The 25,868-nt window shown below is 50.3% G+C and overlaps 9 protein-coding genes across 9 annotated transcripts; 4 read left to right on the forward strand and 5 right to left on the reverse strand.

Moving 5' to 3' along the window:
* Nucleotides 1-425: 425 nt before the first annotated feature.
* On the forward strand, nucleotides 426-2,846 carry T069G_06653 (uncharacterized protein; the record flags this gene model as incomplete). The annotated part of the gene is made up of 4 exons (XM_056173863.1): nucleotides 426-876; nucleotides 937-1,881; nucleotides 1,933-2,636; nucleotides 2,691-2,846. The coding sequence occupies 4 exons, from the start codon at nucleotides 426-428 to the stop codon at nucleotides 2,844-2,846; spliced, it is 2,256 nt and encodes a 751-aa protein (XP_056027442.1).
* A 1,001-nt stretch (nucleotides 2,847-3,847) lies between these two features.
* On the reverse strand, nucleotides 3,848-4,550 carry T069G_06654 (uncharacterized protein; the record flags this gene model as incomplete). The annotated part of the gene is made up of 4 exons (XM_056173864.1): nucleotides 3,848-3,920; nucleotides 4,034-4,146; nucleotides 4,211-4,408; nucleotides 4,479-4,550. 4 exons carry the CDS (start codon nucleotides 4,548-4,550, stop codon nucleotides 3,848-3,850), a joined length of 456 nt encoding a protein of 151 aa, XP_056027443.1.
* A 1,008-nt stretch (nucleotides 4,551-5,558) lies between these two features.
* Nucleotides 5,559-6,194, reverse strand: T069G_06655 (ATP-dependent protease la (LON) substrate-binding domain-containing protein; the record flags this gene model as incomplete). The annotated part of the gene is made up of 1 exon (XM_056173865.1): nucleotides 5,559-6,194. One exon carries the CDS (start codon nucleotides 6,192-6,194, stop codon nucleotides 5,559-5,561), a length of 636 nt encoding a protein of 211 aa, XP_056027444.1.
* Nucleotides 6,195-7,546: 1,352 nt separating this feature from the next.
* On the reverse strand, nucleotides 7,547-9,079 carry T069G_06656 (uncharacterized protein; the record flags this gene model as incomplete). Its single annotated transcript, XM_056173866.1, has 1 exon — nucleotides 7,547-9,079. The coding sequence occupies one exon, from the start codon at nucleotides 9,077-9,079 to the stop codon at nucleotides 7,547-7,549; it is 1,533 nt and encodes a 510-aa protein (XP_056027445.1).
* Nucleotides 9,080-11,872: 2,793 nt separating this feature from the next.
* T069G_06657 (glycosyltransferase like family 2 domain-containing protein) lies at nucleotides 11,873-13,749 on the forward strand (the record flags this gene model as incomplete). The annotated part of the gene is made up of 2 exons (XM_056173867.1): nucleotides 11,873-12,373; nucleotides 12,436-13,749. 2 exons carry the CDS (start codon nucleotides 11,873-11,875, stop codon nucleotides 13,747-13,749), a joined length of 1,815 nt encoding a protein of 604 aa, XP_056027446.1.
* Nucleotides 13,750-14,329: 580 nt separating this feature from the next.
* Nucleotides 14,330-14,850, forward strand: T069G_06658 (uncharacterized protein; the record flags this gene model as incomplete). The annotated part of the gene is made up of 2 exons (XM_056173868.1): nucleotides 14,330-14,552; nucleotides 14,669-14,850. 2 exons carry the CDS (start codon nucleotides 14,330-14,332, stop codon nucleotides 14,848-14,850), a joined length of 405 nt encoding a protein of 134 aa, XP_056027447.1.
* Nucleotides 14,851-15,275: 425 nt separating this feature from the next.
* Nucleotides 15,276-15,914, reverse strand: T069G_06659 (gamma-glutamyl cyclotransferase, AIG2-like domain-containing protein; the record flags this gene model as incomplete). Its single annotated transcript, XM_056173869.1, has 2 exons — nucleotides 15,276-15,644; nucleotides 15,711-15,914. The coding sequence occupies 2 exons, from the start codon at nucleotides 15,912-15,914 to the stop codon at nucleotides 15,276-15,278; spliced, it is 573 nt and encodes a 190-aa protein (XP_056027448.1).
* Nucleotides 15,915-17,223: 1,309 nt separating this feature from the next.
* On the reverse strand, nucleotides 17,224-20,022 carry T069G_06660 (protein kinase domain-containing protein; the record flags this gene model as incomplete). Its single annotated transcript, XM_056173870.1, has 2 exons — nucleotides 17,224-19,536; nucleotides 19,612-20,022. The coding sequence occupies 2 exons, from the start codon at nucleotides 20,020-20,022 to the stop codon at nucleotides 17,224-17,226; spliced, it is 2,724 nt and encodes a 907-aa protein (XP_056027449.1).
* A 3,533-nt stretch (nucleotides 20,023-23,555) lies between these two features.
* On the forward strand, nucleotides 23,556-24,687 carry T069G_06661 (prephenate dehydratase domain-containing protein; the record flags this gene model as incomplete). The annotated part of the gene is made up of 3 exons (XM_056173871.1): nucleotides 23,556-23,618; nucleotides 23,683-23,743; nucleotides 23,807-24,687. 3 exons carry the CDS (start codon nucleotides 23,556-23,558, stop codon nucleotides 24,685-24,687), a joined length of 1,005 nt encoding a protein of 334 aa, XP_056027450.1.
* Between the last annotated feature and the right edge of the window lie 1,181 nt (nucleotides 24,688-25,868).

The raw sequence follows: 25,868 nt of genomic DNA on the forward strand, positions 1-25,868 counted from the left end.
TGCTACTTTGTGCTTTGGTGGTTGACAATTGGTGGGCGGTCAGATGAAACCAGCTGACATGAGATTTTGGGAGTTTGGGTAGCTCGCACGCCTCGTTGGCAGCCTACCTCCTCTTCCTCTTCCTCTTCCTCTTTTTTTTCGTTTCTTCTCTCCACCTCGCCTCTCATTTTCTTCACATCACCAAACGGACGAATTTCATCGGGTACTGACTGCATTTGGCACCTATTCTTCTCTAGTATCATTTCCCCTTCATCTCTACTGGAGTCTATTCAAGTTATTTTTCTTCGGCTAGTTGCGCTTCTCACTTTCAACAATTTCGCGGCTGATGCTGATTTTGGCCTCACTTTCGCCTCATCTACGTCAGCATCAATGAAATCTCATTTACAGTTCTTCTAGCAATATTCACTGCTACTATTGTTGTCATCATGCCCAAGAAGGCGGGCCCCTCCCTCCTCTGCGAGTGGATGGTGGGAACAACCATCAAATCAGCTCTTGGTCCGCCTCCCAAACCACCGAAACCCAAAGCAAAGAGGCGCGACGTTATCAGGCTTCACGTAACGACAGATGATGAATCCGGCGAAGACACCCTCACAGTTACTTACCCTCGACCTGAGAGGCTAAGAGAAAAGAAGGAGACACCAACTGAAGTATCCAAAACGCCAGAGCCCCAGCCTGAACCTGAATCGGAGTCGGAACCTGAGGTGGTGGAAGTAGTCAAAAAAGTTCGGTTCGAGAAAGAGACAACCCCAAAGAAGTCTGCCCTGAAAAAGAAGACATCAGTCACATTCTGCGAGGAGGAAGAGACAAGTGCTGATGCCACCTCTACCTCTGCTTCATCTGGAGAGGCAACTCCCGATGCCAGTTCCTCTAATGCAAGTTCAGCTGCTGAAACATCATCTGCAGAAGATACTTCTTCCGGAAGTTCTTCTATTTCAGCCAAACCGTCAAAGTCAACAAGGTCTCCCAAGAGCAAGAAGGTGGAGAAACGAGTCCAGAGTTCGGATAGTGAGGCTGACTCTGAGCCTCATCCAACATGCGAATGCAAAGAATGCGCCTCGGGGAGAAAGAAGCAGAAGCAAGGAGTTACCTGCGAGAAGAAGAAGTGCAAAAAGAAGAAAGAGTCCGAGTCCGAGACCTCGGTATCCGAAGCTGAGTCTTCGGTTGAAGAGAAGTCCACACCATCCAAGAAGTCAAAGGAAAAGAAGAAGGAAAAAAAGAGAGCTGAGGTCTCCAGTGCTGAAGGAGAAACTTCGGAATCAGCGAAGGAAACTGAAGGCGAATCTGAGGCAGTAGTGAAGAAAACCCCCGAGAAGAAGAAGAAGAACCAGGAAAGTGACAAGACAGAAAAGGGTATAAAGAAGACGAGCAGTCCAAAAGGTGAAGAGAAAAAGAAGTCTGCCGAAGAAAAGGAAGCAGAGGAGGTCAACTCCGAAAAAACACCAACAGGGAAAGGGAAGGAAAAAGAAGTTGATGATACTACTCCCAAGGCGAAGGATACGGATCAGAGGTTGCATGTCTCAGACGGCTATCACTACACGCACTCTCGTCCCCCAAATCTCATCGCCCCTATCCGCGCAGAAGTCATGCAAACGGAGCGCGTGGTTGAAACGCAAGATGACCCTCCCCCGAATGCATACTATGATGGTCTACATGGTGTCCTTCGCGTATATCATGGAGCCGTGTATGGGCAGAATGGACATCACATGTTTGCTGCTCGAGAGAATACTGCTGGCCCCCCACATTCTTTTGGCAATTCGAACCAGACGCAAAATCCGTACTATCATGGCTACAACAACGTAATGCCGATGCCGTTACCCCAACAGCAGCTACCACCGCATGGATATGAGCATGTGCCGATTACCCAAGGCTTGCCAATACCAGGTTGGAATGCCATGGCGCCGCCTCCTGGCTACCCATCGTACAACTACCAAGGACTGCCTCCGATGCCTGGGGCCTGGTACGAGCAGCAACTTAATAGACAAGGAACTAAAGGTGCATTCAACATGTACAATGGCATGGGCGGTACACCTGATAGAAAAGGAAAAAACAAGCCACGAGAACCAGATAACAACGTGATGCCGGAGGTGACAAAGCCAAACCCGTATTATACGAAAAGGCAATCCCCCTTTAGCAACATGGGTAGCAACCGATCTGACGGTAAACCACCATCTCACTCTGGCCAATCCAACTGCTCCAAAAACGGCAACAGAGATACGGGTCCCAACTGGGATACCGTTTCGCGAAGGAGCGTCGGAGCATGGGCGAACAGCAGTAACCATGGGGCTACATGGGGTGATGGTGGCGGCGATACGAACAACAACAACCAGGGAGGTGGTGATCAATGGGGCTCTGGCGGCGGTGGCGGCGATACATGGGGCACAACAAACAATAATAACGATCAGTGGGACAGCAACAATAATAACAACAACACAGGGGTTGATCCATGGGGAACTGGTGGGAACGATCAGAACAATCAAGGGGGCTGGGGAACTACTGACAATGGCAACAACGGCGGCAACACATGGGGTGATGGGAATGGAAACGACAACCAGCAGACGAATGATAATAATGGCAATGGCGATGGCCAGGGACAAGGACAAAACTCTCCAGCAGGAAATGAGCCCCCTGCCTCCATGGTGGACAACAATGTTATCCCTGTGGCTGCTGTAACTGGTCCTCCGGGTGAACAGGAACAGTCCAAAATGCCAGGAAGCTGGTGTTCGGATGATAATGGACAAGCGGCGTTCGTGGACCCAACGTGGTCTTCATATCAACCTCCGCCTGCGGTGCCTGCTTGGGGAGATCCATCGATGGCAGCGAATACAGGAGGAGCGGTGGACTGGTGAGGCAAAGGCTGTTATATCGGAGATTTAAAAGAGGTGTTCATAGGTATATGAATGCTGTGGAAATGGGTTAAATCTAACGGGCTGGATCTGAAGAATCACAAGGTGGAGGTTGAAGATGGGTCCTCATCTTGAGAGACTGTGTCAATGATGCCACAACTAGTATCATCATTCTCGTCTATATCTGTCTTCTGGTCATCTATACAAAACGGAAACTTTTAGGGGATATACCAAGGGTAGAATGACTTTCATCATCTTAGCCTACAATCCCAATAATGAAAAGCATCCTTCTTGATCACTAATATCCCCGACTGTGCCTATAGTGCCTGGCCTTGTATAACTCCCCCATTATAAACAATTTCGCTTTATTATCCTGCCAATTCAGCCGCCATAGGCAGTTGATTAGCTTGTTTTGAGGGGTGCGATCTCCATGGCGTCTCCCTTTGCTGGTACCCGAATAATACACCCAGGAGACGTACTTCTTCCTGAAACGGTTCACGACCTGCACCACGTAGTACATGCTGTGAGATTCTGTCAAACGATTTGACGAAAAGATGGCATCCCAAGAGTACCAAGCCGTTCCGATAAGTAATTCAGGGGAGGTTAGAGTGCGGTGGAATCGAATGTCTTTTACTGTCCCTAACCCCCCAAATATAAAATCCGGCACTGTTACTCGTGCGAACTGTCCCGTACTCGGCGGCACACGACTGAGACGGCTTATGTGCCGGCGATCCCACCCCAGCGTGAGAATGGGCGTCGTTGCAATAGCATTCATGAAACTGCGAGGTTCGAGTGGCCGCAAATGAACTGTGCTTCTTGTGGACAATGTTTCCCACACTGCCTTCAATAACCCCTCGCCGTGTTCACTGAATTTTGTATCCTGCGTTGACCAGCTATGGGGATTGTTGACAGTTGATATTTTCTTAGCGAACGATAGACCCTGCAGAGTCATATGGCATTCTATCTTCGTATATCCCCCAATCCCACCACAGATGTAAACTTCTTTAAGCATTGGTAGAGAGGCCACAATGGGCCTCAAGGTGTCGGATAGTATGATTGCCCAGCTGGTTAAGGAGCCTGAGTGATAGAAGAATCTCTTATGTCTGAAGATGCGTAGGTTCGGACAGAGCTCAGCAATTGCTTGGAGACGGTCTCCTGGGCCCCGGCCTTTGACGCCGCTGGGATCATACTGGTCAGAATCCAGTGCGATGGTGATGCTTCTAATAGCCCTGGATCGAGACTGGGTGATGGCAGTAACATAAGCGAGGCAATCACGGCTTCTGGGAAACTGGAACTCGTTGAACTAGATGATCAAAGATTAGCATATGTTAACGTGAATCCTGTGGTAATTGCCATTGCTGAATAACCTTGTAAAAGACCATATGATCCTCTTGGTCCTGATAAAACAGTCGGCAAGTCTTCAGGAGAGCTTCAAGAGCAAAAGTTCTATTTTGACCCTTTTCCAAAGAAAAGAAGGTCTCCATAGTACTGTCATGAGGAATATGCACTGGTATAACTGGCCCTTTGCGCTTCACCAGGAGCATACGCCATATCTCGCAGCGGATCTAGATGGATCAGGATTGAGTTAGTATATCAGGTTCGGGTTGAAAAGGGGGATTGATGGCATTCACACACCTCTACTGGTAATTTGGCAAACAACACATTGCCATTCTGAGAAGGCTTATGCTTATATGGGTTGTTCGGCATGATGCGAGCCAAGTAGCCTAAATGAGAGGTATTCTGTGGCCTCGTTATCGAATGTATGCGTCTCCGATGGTTGAGAGATGATACACTTCCATTTGGCTGACGACAAGCGCCTAGGTATATATCTTTTCTTCCTCTTCATGTTCCCCAAAGCAACTAGTCACGATGTCTTCCAAACAAAAGTAATTCCAAATCCGTCAAATCCGGGAATTAACGTACACCACGTATTCACAGCACAGTTCAAATCATCTTCTATACTTTCTCTACCTATTTAAGCATTGAAGGCTGTTGCGAAGCCTAATTCAATTCGTTGAACTCTAGGTAAACTGGTTAATTCCCCAAGTTTACTCGGTTTATGCCTCCATCCAAACACACGAGAAGGCCAACCTCTTTCTGTCCCTTTGTTCGAGACATCTACTTGCGCAAATCTCCCATGGTTTTTTATATGTGCTACAATTAATCATTGTATTCAAGAGGCCATAGTAAAACATACTTTAGAGGCACAAAGTTAATGGATCCAACCCGAGCGTAATACGACTCACTCTATGCAACACAAATGAGAGTGACTAGCCCGCACCCCAAATTGGCTGTCTTGCATCCCAGACATATTCACTGTCTTGACTGGTGCTATTCACCCTATTGAATTTGAGACGCGGTATTCTCTATGGCTAACTTGGAATGGTAACATGAATACTTTAATCTGGAATTTGAACATGTTCAGAAAAATACTGATTGAATCGTACTAAGCTACAAGGCAACGAGCCGGCGTAGCATCATCCAACTACCTCTCAATCAGCTACCTGACCCATCGTCCCCCTGAGTCCAGAGTGTAGCTTGGTAATGAAATATCCACCGGCAGCATATCCAAAGCCTGAAGCGGGATGCCCTTGTGAACAGGAGTGCAGCACAGTATCTTGGCTCGAATGAGAGAGCCATAGCTAGCCACCATGACAAATCGTCCCCCTCCATCGGGCATGGGCCGCATAGGTAGAGATGATTCTTCCCTCTGAGCTACTCAGGATGTACCATCATCTCCGACACGAACCCATAGGCATATCTCAACTGATCTTGAACTGACAGGCGTGTTAATTGGTTCAGAGTATTTGGCGAGGGCGGTGGTATCTCATACATAGGCCGTGCTAGACCGATTGATACACGGGCTGTATCTAGGAATGGTTTGGTATTGGTGGTCATGATGCCATCGGAAAGAACGAGATTACCATATGTAAAACGCGAGATACCGTCTACCACTACGCGGCAGTCCTCTCCAAGCCATTGCGCGCGGCGAATGTGTGCGAGCACCCCGACTTGGGAGACTTTGTCGTGCGGACTCCTGGCATGAGAGGGCTTGCCGTGCGGATTGTCCATGATGAGTATTATGCCAAGGATCCGTTGTGGTTGCTGCATTGCTTTTTGTAGCGTCTTTCGAACCGACTTGAGGTGTCCTGTCGTTCCCGTGGTGAAATTGTCTAGTTGCATGGTTGTATTAGGTGCGACCATCTTCCTCCACATCACAATGGGGAGATTGTTCCATTCACGCGTAAAGATTGCAAGCTGCCGACGCAGGTGCTCCACCTGCTGATCTTTATATAACGTCCCAACAATAGCCGAGAGGACCTGATTGCGCACGAGCGTTTGTGATGACATTCCCGATAAAGATTCACCACAATAGGGGCATGGTGACGATGTTTTGATGGCGAGGAGTAAACACGCGTGGCAGAACGTATTACAACAAGCTGCCACGCAAGGGTCCTGCAACAACTCTTTGCATAGCTGACACATCAAGTGACTCTCTGCTGCTATTCGAGCGGACTGTATAGCCTCCTCTTCGAGAGCGCCCTACTTTTCCGGGGATAGCCAAAGCTCGAAGTAGCTGATATCGTTCTCCCACCCCAAAATACCGTCTTGAACAAGATCCCATATGGCCAACAGCTTACCATGCTGGTAGGATTTGTGAATTATCCTGGACTCGGACCTGGCCGTCGAGATGTTCAGAACTCCGACCTCTGCGCACAAATCCATATTAAGGGAGGCTACACGTAAACGTTCCAATTCTGTTTCGAAACAGGCTGCCACCATTCGAAGTGTTGAGTCAATTCGGCCATGTTGGGAGTCATGGACATTCCTGCAAATTGGGCATGGCCCGGAGGGTTGACACTTTTGACAACAATGATAGCCGCATGGTAGTATTAGAGGCTCGGTGATAACCCTTGAGCATATGAGACACTGAAAAAGTCGTACAATTTCGCGAGGCGTTGGCGTATATGAGCTTCCCAGACCCTGTGGCTGTTCCGCCATGTTTTGGAATATTCGCTCTCCTAAGTCAAGAAAGTAGACGCTGATGTCAATATTTGCTGTTGAAGCTTGGTGAATAAATAATGACGGGGATATATGACGAATGCCTGAAGAATATCTTCTCGCTCCTGAGACTGTGACGAAGCTAAATATGACCAGGCCATCTCAGACTGCCTCAGGTAGCGGTTTCTCACTAACCTTTTTGTCAGGACAATACTTTCCTCTCGCTAGTTGCGAAGAGAACGCATCAAGAGAAACAGCTTCCTTCAAGGGGTTTGTTTAGAAAATGCACTGATATTAGTAGGAATTGCAGCTGCGATGCTGTATAGTACGAAGGTAAGGTACGAAAGTACTAGGTTCCATTCCCTTCTCAAGGAATCAAAGCCAAAGCGGTCAACAAGATAAGATAAGTCATAGGCGACGCACACACAAAGAACTTCATATCGTTCATAACCAGATATTTTACATACTAGATCCCATCTAATCGTATAAAGCGCAAAACCATAAGACATCCCTCGCATTACAACGCTCCCCAACGCCTATCATTAAACCAGCCCGAGAGATGCTGATCTCAGCAACTCATTATAGAGATGGGGCTGTTGATGGAAATGTTCCCAACAGCTTGAGCACGCGCTCCTCCCAACCAGGTAAGGATCTCATACCAAAATCCTCGTATCAAGTCTATTAACCATTAAATCATGCTCTCAGCACTTCCAATCCTCCAGTCTCTTGTACATCCAGCCGCTGGTGTGCTTCAGAGCCGTCTTCCTCTGCGACATGCCTGGCGCATAGCCCTGGCCCATATAGACCTTGTCGTCCATCTTGCATAGATCCTCGACATAGTTCCACTGCATGCACATTGTCCAGCCTTGACAAGCCGCCTCGCACGCCTTAACCGACTCCCAGGCATTTGCCCACAGCGCCTTGTCGTACTGGCCATTCTCTGCGCCCGGCTTGGGAGCCCATTCTCTGTTGCCGGACGAAACCTCGAAGACACCCGAGTAGTTGTCCCACCACTCGGCGTGCTCTTTGATATTGGGGAGGATCATGGCGTTGAAGAAGTCGCGGTGCAGCAGCGGCCCCTTGCTCCAGTCCCAGCTTTGCTCCAGCTCGTAGTAGCGAGCGATGTCGCGGTTGTGCACCTTGTGCCACGACAGCAGCGGCTTGCACCAGTTGGCGTTGGCAAACGCAAAGGCCCAGTGGACCACGGGGTTGAAGCCAAATGTGAACTTGCCGTCGCCGCCGTTCTCGCCAAACTTGACGCCGTGCTTGCGCAGTGCGTGCGCGAGCACCTGGTCGCCGCAGCAGTGGTCGGCCGTGTACTGGTAGTATTCCTCTGTCAGGCTTCCATTTCCGTTGCCCTGCTTTCCAAACGACTGCTCCCACGCTCCTCTGGACAACGCAAAGCCTGCGCCGCCGTGGGCAAAGATGACATCTGACTTGGCGGCATAGCTGCCCAGGTAGTGCGGCTCTGTCGAGTCGAACTTGGCCAGGTAGCCCAAAACGGCTGGCAAGAAGAGATATGCGTCGTCTTCCATGTATATGTACCACTTGGCTTTGGGCCAGTTATCGCCAGCATGCTGGATCAGCGGAACGAACTTGTACTTGTCGATGATCCAGCCTCCCACGGGACCCCATTCATCGCCATTGACGCCGGCGGCCTCGACATAATAATTGTTGGCCATATACTCGGGCTGCTGCCGGTAGACGTCAAAATCAGGCTGGGCTTTTGCTGTAGAAGACATGTTGGCGAGCACGTCGATGACGTTATAGGGGCCAACCCGCTCCGGCACATCGGAGTAGATGACGGTGTTGGCCAGGGGGATTCGGTCCTGGGAGAGCGATGTGGTGAAGTGCACCAGCATCCGCTTCCAAATGGTGGTACCGCCAGTTTTGACGATGAGGAGAACGTCATCCGTTGAGAGGCCATTGTATGATATGGCCTTGCTGGGCTTCTTTTCTTTGTCGGTCGTCTTGTGGCTGTTGGTTGGCGCAATGTATTCTACCTCTTTGGATGGCGCCTCTGCCGTTTCCGCTGTCGAGCTTGTGCCTAGATCGACTGGCTTCCGTTGGCCATCGGACAACTCCACTTCCTCTACGACAATGCCCTTCTGCTTGACCACCGGGTCATAGCCATAGTTTTCCAACGAGGGGTCAATAAGGCAGTAGAAAAGGACAATGCACACAGTGATGATGAGTGCTGGTATCAGCCGGTTGTTTTTGTATGTTACCAACATTGTGAGGGAATGCAGCAGCGGCAACGGGTCCGGTGCAGTCACTCATTCACAGCTGCGAATTTGAGTAAGAAACTGACGCGAACTTGTGGAAAGGGGAGAGAAGGAGAAAAGAAGAGAGAAAGAAGAGGTCAAGCCCGCTGTCGATCTCGCGCCGGGATTCTACGCCCGAACCGGATCGCCAACTACCAGCACACATACTCCGTATAAGTAGTGCTACTACTTGTCCGGCAATTCCACATGCATGCAAAAGGGCCTCTGGCGCACAAAGACTCCATAAACATAGAGGATCCAGGTGAGCCAAGACAGAAAGCTGCTAAATTTGAGCTGGCTCCGCGCGATGACTTGTTCCGGCATAGAGACGGAAGAGAGAGAAGCCCCCTTTGACTCGCATGACACGCACCGCGCCAAGCTGAAAGCTGCTTGTACGAACTACGGCCGGCACCAAAGAGACGAAGAGAAAAAAAAAAAAACAATGCCTGTCTGCCTCATGGACTGCCCCTGGATGGCCCCAGAAGGAGATTGCCAAAACGGGTAACTGCCGGACCAGGAATACTCAGCCCCTGGTTAGAGTGCCGCTAGAGTGAAAAATGGCGCCGCCGGTGTTAGAAATTTGGTCCCTCGCTCGCCCAATTCCGTGCTTGGAACGGCTTTGACGGAATCGTTCTTGGCGCTGTTTTTGTTCTCCTTCTGCTTGCACTGATTTTTCGAATATTTGTTTAGTTATGAGGCTATAGTATCTCATTCTTCAACTGCCTATACAGGAGGGTAGAAAAGAACGAGTGGCAACATCGGAGATTAAAACAAACTTGCCGGTTACACGCTCGTATGTATGGAGTTGTGGCAGAGGCGGGATGGTAACGCTTACGACTAGTAAGTGGACCGGGATCGGGAACACGTCCATGGATTAACGTGGATCACGCTGCCTATCCGTGTGCCAAAATACTTCGTATTGCGTGTGGTGTCTCTCAGGCGACAAGTCATACTATGCAAGCAACCATCTTCGTCTATAACACAGGTATGATCACATAATTCATATTTCTTTGATTTTCTAATATCTCATCTTTGAATTGTTTTTATGTCATTGTGGATACAGAACGACTTATACAGGCAGGACAAAGTGTAATGCTGACATGTTGTCTTAAGTCTTTTAAGGAAGTTGTCTATAGAACGTTGCATGTTGGTTTACTCTACGAAATATCTCCAAGAATAGTACGTTTAGTTGTATTCAACGACATATGACTATATCTATTCACGAAACTTATAGTTACATATGTAGCTATTTTAAGCTTCTCGTGAAAAGCGAAGAAGTTGGGGTCTATCTCATCTCACAAGGACATGTCATCTTTGGTTAAGAGCCTCTTCATATTCCACGTGGAGGTAAACAAGAAGACATCGATGCCACCGAAAGCCGATAGGTGTTACGGTAGTTGGACATACGAGCCACCAGCCTGTAATCAACAGAAGTGGCGAGGCCGTGAGAGCGATGTTGACGAGGAAAGCATCACGAGGGATAGAAAAGCTGATGTTGAGAGATGTGAGTTGAGGAAACTGCCGTTTATGTTACTCGAGTGGATACGATGACTGGATGTCCCTGTGCTTTTTCGCTGGTTGTATGCCTGGGCACTGTTTTCCTCAGCTCTGTGAATATCTTCTCAACTGACCGACGACGTCATCAAGCCGCAGCTAATATTGTCGTCCATTGCCTATTCAGTGTGCATTCCTTCACGACGTCAGCCCAACTGTATCAGTCCGAAAGCTGAGTTATCCGAGCAGCCTCCGGTAACAAAAGGTTGTGAAACGAGCACGGACATTTACTTGCACATGTGCAAAGTGCGTTCGCATCGAAAAGAACGCAATTGCCTTGGAACCGGTCCTTTCAACTAAGACTATGGACTGTGCCCAGCTGAATCAAATCTCGGCCCCTATGCAGGAAAGGGCAAGGTAAGGATATACGACATAAGAAAAATAGTCCAAAAGAGAGAAACCCGAACAAGGATCAGAATCCCATTCGTACCGCAAGCCAATTGCCGGTAATAAAGTCGTCTTTGGCATTGGTCTTCGTCCAAATTAACCCTTGCTGCGCCCCCTGTCGTGTCTAAGCCAAAGACAGCTTTAGCCTGGTTGTCCGCCAAGAGGAGGCGCGCTACTCGTAAAATTATACGGAGCTGCGGGTTGAAGCTCACCCGAGGAACTAAGAGGCGAATCAACGATTGCCGGAGAAGAAAAAAAAGAGCGAAAAGAAGACGAAAAAGACTGGGGCAGTTGACAGGGCTGACGAGAGAGAGAAAGAAGAAGAGCGTATCCGTCCAGATCGAGAAGCTGGGTGCAAAAAATGTACACTCTCGGGCCAACTGGAACTCACGGCATAAGCACGCTGCTCTTCTCTGTCAAGACGGCCGCTCAGCAAACATCATGTTCGACTAATCATTCACGAGAGTAAATTTCGTGTCATGTTACGTTGCTGAGGGAGTCATTCTAGCAGCCATTCTCTGACTCCGCCTCTTGCTGCCTGGATACGATACTTGGCAGACATCTCGGCATCTCAAGTCAGACGAGTATCCATAATGGCTAAGGTAGTTGGCATACGCTTAGCTCGAGTTGTCAGTCCCTAGCTCCCCCTTTTTCTTCTTATCTTGCACCTATTCCCGATACTTTCTTTATTTTTTCTTTTCTTTGCCGAAGCAGCCTAAACAAGTGCAGTTATTGAATCTGCAGCCACTCGTTTCTTGTTCACTCTTTTCTCTGCTTAGAGGCTGCCAAACCCTGGCCTAACTCGCCGCGGACCAACTCATCATGGACTCATTCCACGATGTTTCGGTCCCCCAAATCATCACGAAGGGCCGCCACACTTCATGGCTTCGCATGCTGCTCCATGTTGCTGGCTGTTTGCTCTTCACTCCCCTTTATTGGGCTTTTGCCATCCACTGTCGTTACCCTGTCACGTTAGATCTCATCTTAACTATCCTCCTCACTGAACTGAACCGACTTGTCAATGAAGGCCGAAGACTTCAGTTCTATGAAGAGGATCCAGAGCCGATGATGCCTCCTCAGGATGAGAAGTCTGATGACGGCTTTTACGATGAAAAGAAAGTAGGCTTCACGGTCACGGAGACGCAAATTGTACCGCAGTCGAGGTTGGATAGTATGGCAGCGGTGGTGGGATGGCGTGAAGACCCTGCTTTGTTTACCAGGGCACTGGAGAGTTACAAAAATGCCATGCATTGCAAGTTTATGCTTGTTGGCATTGACGGAGATGACGTGCCTGACCAGGACATGGTCGACGTCTTTAACAATGTAAGCCATCATGGTTCATATCCACAGACATCAAAGCCCACTAACACGAGTGAACCCGCTAGGTATATCCCACCCAGTCAAAGGTTATCCATGTTCCCCAGCCTCTCGGCGAGGTGGCAGAGCAGTTCATTACCAAGCATGTTTCCATCTGCAAGCAAAACGGTCAGCCCGTCAATATGAGCGAGTGCCATGAGATTGCCATTCGGCACTGCTTCCAGCTTGCCCGAACCATCCTCGAGCAGGAAAAGATCGACCTCGCCAATGTACGCCATATATGCCTCCGCCAACGTCACATGCACAAGAAGGGTATCATGTTCACTACGTTCATCTTTGCTCTTGTCATCGCCGACGTCCTGGGCATCGAGTTCTTGTGGTCTTCCGACTCGGACACTTTGGTATTCCCCGGCTCTATCCACAAGACTGTCGACGCCATCGCCCACGACCCTACGATTGGCGGCGCCAGTTCCGGACTCGTCGTTCATAATGGATACGAAACTACTGTGACAAATCTCGCCGCCACGGTCTACTGGGGCGAGCTGTACCTGACCCGTTCAATGCCTGCTTTCACTGCCACGAGCGACTGCCAGAGCGGTCCTAGCACCGTATTTCGTCTCGCCGCGATGCCCGCAATTTTGATCCCTTGGTATCTCCAGAAGCTGATGGGGAAGCGCATGATTATCAACGAAGACCGCCACCTCACCACCAACCTCCTCCTGCGCGGCTGGGGCGTTGTGTTTGCTTCCGACGTTCTGACTGCTACCGACACTCCTACGACACTGGCGCGCTGGCTGAAGCAGCAAGTCCGGTGGGCGCGCGCCACGCACATTGAGTCTCTGCTACAGCCCAAAGTCTACCTCATCACGCACCCTCTGCTCTTCTATAGCATGAGCAAGCGCGAGTTTGGTCCCATCATCGCCTTCGTTGCCACTATGTGGTACTTTTTCACTGGCGAGCGACTCATCATTGTCTTCATCTCCGACCTGCTTGTGCGTATCGTGGCCAGCGCCCTGTACAACCTCTTCCGCAACCCGCACCGCTTGGAACGGGCCTCTCTCAAATGGATTGTCCCTGGCATGTTCTTCTACCACCTGCCACTGCCCGCCGTCCACGTCTGGAGCCTGTTTACCCTGACGGCCGACGGCTGGGGCACGAGCATGCGCAACAGCAGCGAGATGGCCAAGAAGGACAGTGTCAGACAGGCGTGGTGGGAGACGGGCTTCTTTGTGGGCTGGATGGGCGTCGTGGCTGGTTGTGTGGCCAGATGGGTTGCGACTCACAACGAGATGCAGGAGAGGGAGATTTTGGCGGCCATGGTGGTGAGTTTTGCGGCGGCTGCTGCGGTGGCCTGGAGGTTTACTATCCATCAAACGTCATGATGGCGATAATTATGATGAAGATGTTGATGTTGAAAAGGAGCATGAGGTTGCCAAAGTATTATATAATTTATAGATCAGTGCATATGATGCTACGATGCATCCCGGATGGTGGATTCATGGGTAACGGGAAACGGACGCTTTCCACAAGCGCCGGTAATGACTTTTATGTATATTAATTAGTAGTAATATCTTAGACATGATAGAATAAGCGATGATATTTTGTTGAAACCCGAGACATGAATGAGACCTGCAGAGTGATATGGTGTTCTGTTTGAGTACGCGTTAAGTGGTTCTGATAGGCACAGGCGGGACATGACTTTGACGCGCTTTGTAAATGGATGCGGATCAACCCACTTCTAGCCCGGTATGACATAATTTCCTACCTACATATTAGTGAATGAGAAGAGGGAGACGAAGTGAAACAAAAAGATTGGCAGCTGTCTTATTTTCTTATCATTAACCGACAACTTTTCTTCTTCTTCTTTCTTCTTATTCTCTCTCTCTCTCTCTCCTCAATCTAACCGCCCAACTCTACTCTACTCTCACAACACTCACAAATCTCAACAAGAAACTGAAAAGAATGGCTCCTGTTCCCTCCCCCGAAGTCCGCGCCAACATCGCCGCAAAGATCGACGCCCTCATCCTGGCCGTCGAGAAGAACCCCGATTTCAAACGCGCCTCGTCCAACGGCGGGCTGTACCACGTGTGGGATTTCGCTCATCGCACGCAGTACATGCTCTTTGAGGTGGATGGCATTCGTCAGGAGGGGTATGAGTTTAAGCATGCCGGTCAAATCAAAATCAGTGAGTTTCTTCTTCTTAAACATGTGATTGATACTGCTTGATACTTGGTTATTTAAATGCAAACAACAAAGAAAGAAAGAGGGAATATGTGCTGATATGTGATAAAACAATTGTAGCCAAGCGAGGTGAAGAAGCTGCAGAGGAGCTGTATACCGATACTTTCACTCGCTCCGTTACGCTGGACCAGCTTATTAGTGGTCCGCCCTTGATGCGAAACATGATGGGCACGAGTGGAGAGATTTCGCCCGAGATCCAGGCTGCGTCCAAGGCGGTTGTGGATGCTTTCCCGGGATTTTGAGAGAAGTGAGCACGTTGTTGGGAAATGAAGATGGTTATACAGAGCAGAGGAGCAATGAGACGCCGGGACGTGATTCAATGAGTCTCATACCCTGCTCTTTTTCGGACTAAAAGATTGAACATTGAGTCCTGGCTTAGATGGGATGGTGATGTAGATACCATATTGTAAGCGAGTTATATCATAGTTGCCGATTTTGCTGGACAGCATATACACTGCGAATCTAATCTAGTTCACAGTTCTCCTTGAACTCCCCCACACCGTTATTTTTTTTATTTGTTTATATCTAGAATCTAAGCTGTGTCAGTAGCGAGTGTGTTAACAACCCAATTTCCCCCATCCAATCCCTATCTATCGAATCCCAATACCTGATCCCACATTCTTCCCATCACCACCACAAAACCACCATCATCATCTTCATCCTCCCATCATCCATCCACCCAGAACCGCCTCATCACCCTATCCGCATACTCCTCACTCATCCCCCAATTCTCAACCGCATCCTCAATCCCCCTCTCCATCCTCTCCACATACTCCTCCTTCGGCCTGCCCTCCGTCACGCGCTGCCTATCAACATACGCCAGCACCTTGACCGGCGTCAACTCCTCTTCCACCCGCTGCTCCTCTCCGTCGACCCTATCCCTATTGCTCACCCAATAAGCCTCAATGTGAAGCTTTTCGTAGGCCCAGGGTACGCCCTCGTATCGGTCTAGTCGCTCTTCGTCTTCTACCGGTAGTAGATAGAGCATGCCGTATACTTGGCTCTCTTCTGTGTCTTCTTCCATCCTGCTCTTCCCCTTTTGTTCGACTTTCTCATCATCGTCTTCTTCTTCTTCCATGGTAGTGTCCTCCCCTTCCCTCACAATGTTTGCATATCCCCTCGCGTTGATAATCCACCGCCACCCCGTAACTTTCCCCAATCCGACGGCTGTAGAATAAGGACATCGCTGCCGCATCTGCTCCGTCGACAAGTTGCTTCCGTACGCGAAGTAGAGAATCTCGCTCCTGTTCTCATCGGTAATGGTCAGGGTGCTGTCTTGCGAGTCCTGGCTCCCCTGCGAGTCCATTTCGTCGTCGTCCTGTAACTGTATCTTGTATATTTTGCGTATCATGTATTGATGTTTGTGTTTGTGTTTGTGTTCCTCTGTGTGCGTGTGTAATAGGATATATGTAAGATGACTCTTGTCTGTCTCAGTTGTATGTTCCTCTCAAGTAAGGTAGTTCTTGCGCCCCAATAAAAGTAATTTGTCGCCAAATAATGAAAATAATGCCAAACGATCAAAAAAAACCTCTAATGCAGGTACCTTTTTAAAAGAGCAAATCGATGAAGTCGCAAGGCTGTTGTCTGCCAAAAAAACGCCCACTGACAGCGGGAGGCCTTTGAAAGATCGATGCAAGGCTGTGCTGCGCACGGCCACCCCGAAACAAGGCGGAACCACGAAAATCAATAAACCACAACGACAATCTTGGACAAAAAGAATAGAATTCAAAATCCTTCTTCCTAAAGATAGAACTACTATCTTTTTCCAATATTTTCTTTTTAAAAATACTCATTCGTTCATTGAAGGAGGCAATGATGAGGAGAACAGCGCCGAGAGGCACGAGAGGTACATGGGTGAGTACACGGTCAGCAGACTTTGGTCCAGGCAGCAAGGCAAGTCACTCCAGCGGTTCCCCATGTCCTGAATAGGCGACAGAGACAAATAAATAAATAGGCCGCGGCTGAGTTCTATCTATTTCTATTTCTATTCTTCAACCCCTTGCTTTGCGGGATATGTTTTTCAACGTCCTTCCTTATGTAGTATTCACTGTTGGCTTGATTATTGCAGAAATCTAACAAGTATTCGTTCCGTAGTGAGGTTGGTAATCAACTCTCACAATGACAAACAACTACATGTAGATATCACGCTCATCACGCACCAGTACAGCATCGCTTCAGGTATCAAATCATCATCATTCATGCAGGTTTCATATAATACACTTCTTTAAATGCCCATGATATCACTTCCTCCTTCCCCCCTCCCAATGCTTCGCCCGTGCATTGCCCATTACCACCACAGCCCTTGCGCGGGCTGCCTCCAACCAGTGAGGCCTCACTCTCTTCGAGCAAATCCCATAACTCATTTTTTTCATAACTGCAAAAAGGGAGAACAAGCAAAAGGAAAAAGAGAAAAAAAAACGAATCCCATGCCCGTCTCCATATATGATGTAATGATATCCTTCTTCATATCACCCGCATTTTGCGTCTAATTGATATTTGTTCTTGTGATAAGTGCCTGCCCTGTTGAATCCCTGGAAATGCGCAAGCAAAATTAAATAAAGAAAGAAAACGAGAAAAAGAAAACAAAAAGGGAGAAAATAGTAAAAAGCAAGATTCTAAGTAATCTGGGCGAGGAAAGGGCTGACCATCAGCTCATCAGCGCTTGGCCGCAGATTGTGGTCCAGCTCAAAGGTCTGGCCCAGGAACATCTTTGCATCGTCACTAGCATGCTCCGGTATGGTGGGAGTTGCTTTCCCGCCACCGATCCTGAAAATGGCCTGAAGCTGACTGCAATCCGGGAACGGGTGCGAACCAGTCATCATCTCCACCACCAGACATCCCAGAGACCAAATGTCAGCCTTGCGCGTGTATGAAGTCTGCTTGACGACCTCGGGCGCCATCCAAAACACCGATCCCTGAAGGGAAGGTCGGTGCTTGTTGTTGGCGGCTCCATTGAGGATGTTGGACGCTTCCAGCTTCTTGGAGATACCAAAATCAGAAATCTTGATTGTGCCCTTGTTGTCCACTAGGATGTTGGCACCCTTGATGTCTCGGTGGATAATGTCCATGCCGTGCAGGTACGACAAACCCGTCAAAATCTGCCTCACAAAGCTGCGAACCAGGGGTTCGGGCAGGGCGCCATACGAGTTGAGCATGGTCTGGACCGAGCCACCAGGGACGTACTCGAGGAAAATGTTGAGGTGCTCAGCAGAAGAGCTGCAGCCCAGGTATTGCACAATGTTGGGATGTCGGAGCTCTCGGAGGAGGCTGATTTCGCGCTTCAGGGCATCAATCATGCTCTTCTTTCGGCTATCGTTTTGGCTGTTTGCGCCGGGTGCTGGCATCTCGACCTGCTTCACAGCTAGCAGCTCTCCCGTCACTGCGTGCAACGCCAGGTACACGCTGCCAAAGGATCCCTGTCCAATCAGCGCTCCCTTCATCCATTTGTTGTCATCCCACGAATCTCCCGCCAAGAAACTCTCCAGCTCTTCGTCAGCCTCGTCCTCGTCCTCGTTGAGGGCCTGCCGAACCTCCTGGAAGGAGCCGGAGCCAGTGGACCCATCCGCATCATAGTAGCTCGTGCTTGTTGTGTTGCCTTCGGGGTCGGTGACGCTGAGCCCAGTGGTGTCGCTTGCGTCCGAAAACGAGACGTATGACTTGCGGTTTGGCTCTGTGGGCGACGACGCCTCCTCTTGCAGAGTTCCGAGCATCGACGAGGCAATCGAATCTCTGCTATAAATCGTTGGGGCTCGCCCGCCCTGGAGACGAAGTTTGGCCACATGGGCGCTTCCACCCAGCCAAGAGTCCGCAATGGTAGGGATGGGAGGGGCATCCTGGATGCTCGAAGCAAAACTCAAATTGCTCGCCACACTAAGTCGGCTATTAATCTTGCTCAAGCGGGTTGATCTTCTCATGGAAAGCCTGGCGGTCCGGTCAATGTCCTCGCGGGCGTGGTCGGGGAAATACGATGTCAGATCTGATGCGATGAGCTCGCTCGGCGGCCGGAGTCCTCCAAACTGCCGCAGTCCTACCTTTCTTAGCGGGTTGCGATCAGGCGAGGAGGGTCGGTCCAGCTCTCTATACGCATTTGCCGTGTTTCGCTCTCGGGCTGCGAATGAGACGGGCGACAGGGGGTTTTGAAGCTTCTCATTCCAACTCTCGCCCAAGACTTTCTGCACCTTGATCTGACTCCTTTTATCTACGCTCTCTAGCGCTCGCGCGTGCTTCTGCTGCTCTTCTTCTAGGGCAATGGCGGCAGCGCGCTGGAGTTCTGCCTCGCCGGGCTCTCCAGCTGGTACTCTTCTGAGAATCAAACGGTTCCTCTCCGGTCTCCGCTGGTCCTTGATGATGCGCCACAGCTCCGTATCGCCCAGTCGACGGCACTGGCTGGGATCGGCATCTATGCCGGTCAGGACCCAGAAACAGTAGTTTCGCTCATGATCTTCGCGGAGACCGAATTTGCGCAGAGTGACGCGCATGACGTCCTCGCAGGTGTTACATTCGGCAATCTTGACAACCTTTGTAACGCCGCCGCTGGAAATGACACGGATAATGTGCTGACCCTGAGGTAGGGTAGCCATGAGGGAGCCGTCCAAGCTGGAATTGTTGCGCGTGTGAGTTGACATTAGACGACCGCTTGAAGTATTAGACGCCGGGTTCTGGCTCCCGTGAGCTACATAGCCTCTACCGGTGGCATATTGCTGCGATTGCTGCGGCTGTTGCTGTCGTGTTCGCACATCTGGTACTGGCTGGGGAGAAGTAGGTCTTGAAGTAGGTCTTCCGTGGTTGGAGGCGCCAGCGCCAGACATGTCGACCTGCCTCGAGTAGCGCTTGTTGAGAGACGGAGTGGCGGCGGATCGTGGGTTGGAGGCCATGGCAGAGCCGCCAAGGCTCTGCATAGGGAGGATATCCAGTCCAGCAAACGAATCCTAAATGCGGGGGGAACTGTCAGTAATGATCCCCTTTCCTCTGCCCAAATACGGAGTGCACAAAGGAAAACTCACCCTATTTCTCTTCTTTTGGTTGGCATACGCCTTTGTTCGCAGCTTCTTGATGCTGAGGAAGAGGCGCACGCGGTCGCCAACCTTGTCAATTCCCATCTCTTTGAGGACTTCTTTGTCCATCTCCAGCAGGTTTTCGCCATTGATGTGGTTCTTGCGGAACAGCTTTTCGTATTCCCCACACTTGACGCTGGCGAGATAGTCGCAGACTCTGTCCTCGTCCCAGTTCTTGACGGAATCAGGGCCGTCCGAGTCAGAGAAGTCTGACTCTGTCGGGCTGGAAAAGCCATGCGAGTTGCCAGTCATGGCGGGTATTCTCCTCGACGTCGGTAGGCCGGAGGAGTAGTCGCTTGCGACCATGGTTGCGCCTCCTCCTAGAGGAGCGGGATACGTGGATTTGGCGAGCATTGCCATCTTTGCTGTGTTTTTTTTTGTCTTTCTTAATTTGATTTGGTGATTTTAAAATTCAAATGTTGGTCTCGACGAGAACGATGTTGTGCCGTGCTTCGATTTTGCAAACGCGACCCGCGGTGTTTGCAGTTGCCGAGCGTCGACTTGATGGTGCGATGCGTCTTGCGTCTTCGCCTGTCCGTCGCCAATCTCGATTTTGGCTCTATTCTTCTTCTTCTTTTTCTCTTCCACCGTCGAATCAGGACCCAGAGCTTCAGGCCACCTCGTCCGTGGTTGCTGCGGTCGTCACGACACAGGCTCCCGGCTGAAGTCGACCGACGGCGTCGAGAAGGGAAAAAAGGGGAGCAAGCTGGGAGGTTAAAAAGAATCAAGGCCAAACAGGAACGAATTGAGCCCAGACGAGAAAATAGCGGCCAGGCGGGGGCGCTTCTCCTCCTAGGGTATGGATGTGAGCAGGTACTCGTACAGTACAGCAGCAGCAGATGGGCGATTGGTGGCGATTGGCCACGGCGGGACCCCCCTGTAACCTCGTGGAAATCAGCACAGATGCGCTAAAAAGGTGCTGAAGAAGCGCACTCGGCAGTGCAAGTACTCATACCTGCAACCTGCGACACAGCTGCGACGACAAGCTGAGATTGATGGATTGCAGTCCGCAGAATATGTTGACGGCTTCTGATGAAAGGAGTGCCGGTCCCGGCATGTGCAGTTTGCTATAGACGCCTTTGGTACCTGTTGACTTGTTCCTGGACCGGGCGCTAAGAGGTGGCTAAGGTACCGGCCGCTGAGGTGTGTACTCGTATACCTCGCCATTCATGGCATATATTGAGATGGAAGGGGACTCAAACAAAACAATGGACAAACCGGGTCGCAGGCCGTCGTCCTTAATGCCGGGCGCTGAAGTGACGAGCAGCCTGATTCTGACGCAAGCAGAGCTTCTAATAATATCATGGCTACAGGACGGTACATGTACACCCATACTTACGCATCCATTCCCGCCGAGAAGATCAACTCTCAGCCATACTGGGGACTTGTCCACCAGACCCCATGGATCGATGTATGTATACATACTTCCAGTGCAGGTAGCATCGTCAATGGAGTCATCTCTGGGCACGGTATAATTACATGCTATAACACAATCACCGCCATCAAATGTTATCTCGCACACATGTCTATAAACATACAAGCAGCAGGATCGTATCCGCTCTGGCCTGCTGGAAATGGGATCAGCCCCGGTGTCCAAGTGAGATTCGCTCCCGAGGTGCTGTCTGTGCTCTACAAAGGTACGAGTGTTAATATAACCCATCCCGGAGCTTCGTATAATATCACCAGTAAAGAGTTGTATCTACGATGAACCCATGTGTCTTCAATTTTGTAAGAATACTGTATGTAGATGGAAACCCACCCAAGATCATACTTATTATTCAAGTATCTTCTATTTTTGTCGTTGTGGAATTCAACCCTCTTCATCATCTTTTCACTCTCTTTTTGCCTCCTGCGAGCCATTTCCAAGGGTTCCATGTGGGCCTCGCGCATTGGCTCCACGACCCCTGTTGAGCCCTGGCGCGCGTCATTGGTCCGCCATCTGCGAAACGTGAAACCAGCGGCGTTTCGAAGTTTCATCTCGCACCCACCGCATTTTGGTGGCTCGTCCATCGTGTGTGGCCCGTTGGGCCAAAGCGTCGATACGGGGGGCAGAGAAACGCCTTGCTCGCACCGAAAAAACTGCATCCAGATGTATGTTGTTTTTCGCTACAGTACTCGTACAGCACAGTACAGCACAGTATCAACACATGGAAGAGCTGATAAGGCGGTCTGCTCTGGTCTGTCCGCTCACAAGGGCCACGACAACACGAGTTGTAAGTAAGAACAACATTGAACCCTGGGCCGATGACGACTGTTCAGGACCCCTAGCAGGCGATTTTCCGATTCCCATCACGCGCTAGCACACGCCGATGCCCTGTCACCAACCTGAACTCGACTCGTATGCTTACCGGAGCTTGACGGCGACTCGCATTCACCCATCTTACCATCTTTCGATCCATCGCACGGGGGCTGCTGATCGGCTGCTGGCATCCTCGGACTGGCCTCATTGCTTCTAGAACGTCGGGGGTGTCGGCCTTTGATCCAAGGCAGCAAATCAAGGCTGCAGCCTGGTTCTTGTTCGCTGGCAGTGCATGCGCAGACGCAGACGCACGCCTGACGAGGCAAAATGCGGCCTCTCGTGTGCAGTTTTCATTGCATGTGCTCGTACCCAATCCATGTACACACTCTGTACCACCACCACCACCTAACCTCTACCTTACCTATGGTAAAAGTAGCAGCACATCATTTAAACACAGTAATATCGTGCGCAAGTAAGTATTAATGGATGTTTCCACTCGGAAAAGCGCCCGTCCAGTCAAAGCTCCAGTCAGCATGCATGTACTGTACATAGGCCCGGCCATCCAGCCCACGATGCCCTCAACTGCAATTCGTCCGCACAATGTTTCACATGGTGACAGCCCGGCGCTTGAAACAACTGCACCAATCACGCAGCGGCTGCTTGACCGGGCCGACGCGAATCAATCAAATCCTTGCCGGGATGCCTGAAGAGCTGGCATACAAACAAGTGGAATTGCCGCAATCAACCCTAAACGGCGGACACCCTCACGTTGCGCCCTCGTGATGCGTATCACTCTATTCATCACAGCGCCTTGTTATTGGGCTTGCGGAATCACAAATGGATGAACGTGATATTGATCGGTCACAGTCACGGCGCCTCGATCTATCTTGGCCTAATAATAGATGCTTGTGTCTCCAAATGAGACAGATGTCTGCATGCACGCAAAGCTATTGAACCTCTCGCTGCCTTATTAATCAAGGTGGTGTGTAGAAATACCTACCCGTCCATCGTGCCACATCTTTCCAGTAATGCAATGGTGTTTAGCTCAGATTCTTAAACCCACCAAATCTTATATCATTCTCTGTAAGCTACTCAGAAAGCTTGCCTCGTAAGCTCGTCCACAGCTTCTTCCAAGCTTTCCGCGACATCGCAGCTGAAATCGTGCTGCTGCTCCAGCTCGTAGATGGCGTCTTTTGGACCCCGCGATAAACCAAAGTCTCACACTAACATGTCTGCACCCAAAACCCACACATATCCGTTAGGGCGAGACACCAGCTGAGAAACCGGTTTTGAGATGTCGCAGTCATCCTTATGTCAGGCACCATAAAAGAGCTTTGGACAGCTCTCGAGCAAGCTCTCTTTACGCTTTCATCTCTCTTTTTTCTTCTTCGTATTGTTGGCATCCTGGATAGCGACGTTAGCAAGCACGAGATTCCGTGATACCTCTGGGATCAACAACTGTCAGATCCACTTTCATTGGTGGCCGTAAATCCGATCTTCGGCACCTGTGAGCCCAAGTCATTTGAGCTTGAAGCTTCTTCGCGGTGACAAGCCGCAGCTCTCCGGACGTCAGCCCTTGAGGTCCTCCTTGTGAAGGGTCAATTGAATTCATGTTCATTGCTTCCACATAGCCTGCTAGATCTGTAATTTCATCATGGAGACAATTCAGAGGCCCGTTGTCAGCTTTCTGGGCCCTATTGCCTCATATTCGCATCAGGTACAAACACTTCCCATCAGGCGCCATATAAAAAGGACGAAGCTAACCAAAGCTCATCACATAGGCAGTCCGCCAGGTGTTTCCAGAATCAACGTGGGAACTGAGGCCTGCGGCAACGATAGATGGTATGCAACCAAATTCAAGGTAGACGAGTCTCTCTGTGTTCTAACAATAAGTGCCCCCCTTAGACGTCTTTGACCAGGTTCAATTCGGAGAGGTGAAAGCCGGCGTGGTCCCCATTGAAAATTCTACAAATGGCTCAGTCGTCTTCACCCTCGATAATCTCGCCGACCGCAATGGCCGGTACAAAGACATTACCGTCGACGGCGAGATCTTTGTCGACGTACATCACTGCCTGGTGGGACACAGAAATCCATCCCCCGTGCTGGAGCTGGAAGACCATGGAGACGGATCTGGCACCTGCACTCCTACTCTCACGGACCCGCGCCCGTCGAAGCCAAAGTCAAAGCCCCTCGCCAATCTGAGACACATCAAGAGGCTCTACTCTCACCCTCAGGCGTTCGGCCAGTGCAACGCCTTCATCTCGACGTACCTCAAGGGCGTTGAGATTTTCGACGTCAGCTCGACTAGCAAGGCTGCCGAGATTGTGAGCCAGGACACAACCGGCACCTGGGCGGCCATTTCCAGCGAGCTTGCTGCCAACCTCATGCAGGGCTTGGATATGTTGGCCAGGTCTATCGAGGACCGTGACGACAACACCACCCGCTTCCTTATTATCGGGAAGAACACGACTGTGCCCAAGGACTGGAATCTAGTGAAACAGTCGGTGGGAGAGGCCAGCACCAGGACTCTTATATCGTTCACAGTACCTCACACGTCCCCGGGTGCCCTGGCCGAGGTCTTGAGCGGCTTCAAGGCCCATAATCTAAACCTCACGAGCATCAACAGCAGACCCAGCCTGTTGGCTCCATTTCAGTACATCTTCTTTATTGAATTCGAGGGCAGCAAATACGATGACCCAGATGGAAGAGTAAAGGGGGCGTTGGATAACATTGATCGGGTCGCGCAGAGCTGGAGATTACTTGGGAGCTGGGAAAGATACAAGTAGCTATTCCAGTAAAATGACAGGGATGAATAAGACAAGAACTCAAGGAGAGCCTTGTCTTACCAAATGCTTCCCAACTAAGTTATTACGAGGCGACTACTGCATCTAAGTGACCAACGTAAGATTAGTACTTGTAGGTTGACGAGTCCTTTTTTCTCTCCCAGGTTTCGGCTGCCAAGGCCGCTTGACCGCCATAAGAGTGAATGAACCCTGGCCGCTCTTTTTACTGTAATCACTGTGCCAGTTTTTGTATGGAAGAAGAGAAAATGGATTGGAAGGTAAATACAATGGTTCATATACTTGGCATTGTGCCTGGCATGTGAGATGAGATCTACGGACCACAGAAATAGCCGCGAGACGTGCGCTCCAGCCTAGCACAAGAAAGCTGTCAGTCAAATCTTCGGATCAACTGCCCGACAGTTTCGATGGAATGCCGCCTTGAACCGCGCCAGCAATGACGTGTAACACTCCTTTTAGCCTGGCCACATGTCCTGGGCTGTCCCACGGCCAATGAGAGGCGGCGGCGACTGCCAGCGTCTCGGACTGTCGGCGTGGGGTCAAACGGAGTCCTTCGTAGGGATCGATGAAAATCTCGCCGTTTTTGGTGTGCCCCCCGGCATATCTAGCAAAAATGACATTCTGGAGGTTCTTGTCCGCTTTGCTGTGCGGAGAGATGCGGCAAATCTTTTGAGGGAGATGAATGGGCGATAGAGCGGGCGGTGCTTTGATCCGAAAAGGTTCGAGATCGCATGGCCCGTCTCACTCACCACCCTATCTCGTCTGCTTGTCTAAGACAACCTATCACGTTGGTCAGCTAGACCACGTCCAACCTCCATACTTGAGCTCGCTAAGTGCCGTCTTTCTTCCCCCAACGAGTCCTTTTCCTTTCCCACCCTTCTTCCCGTTATCAATGGTGCCTCGCTTGGAATGACTTGCAGCAGCCAAAAGAAAAGGAACCGGGGGCCAACCTAGCGCCACAGAAACCCACTCAAAAGCCATTGGTTCAGCTGCCCCAAGAGTTTTCCCCTCGGCCCTTTGGACCATGGCTTTTTTTTCCAGTGAAGAAACCATGACGTCGCAGAAAGCAAGGCTGGCCTCGAAACGGTAGCCAAGGGGGTGAATGGCGACAGGCCTTGTAGGGCTTCTCCGTAAGGTACGGGTGGACCGGGCCCCATACGAGTGGC

This window comes from Trichoderma breve, chromosome 4, assembly GCF_028502605.1.
Source record: "Trichoderma breve strain T069 chromosome 4, whole genome shotgun sequence".
In the NCBI taxonomy this organism is placed as follows: Eukaryota; Fungi; Ascomycota; class Sordariomycetes; order Hypocreales; family Hypocreaceae; genus Trichoderma; species Trichoderma breve.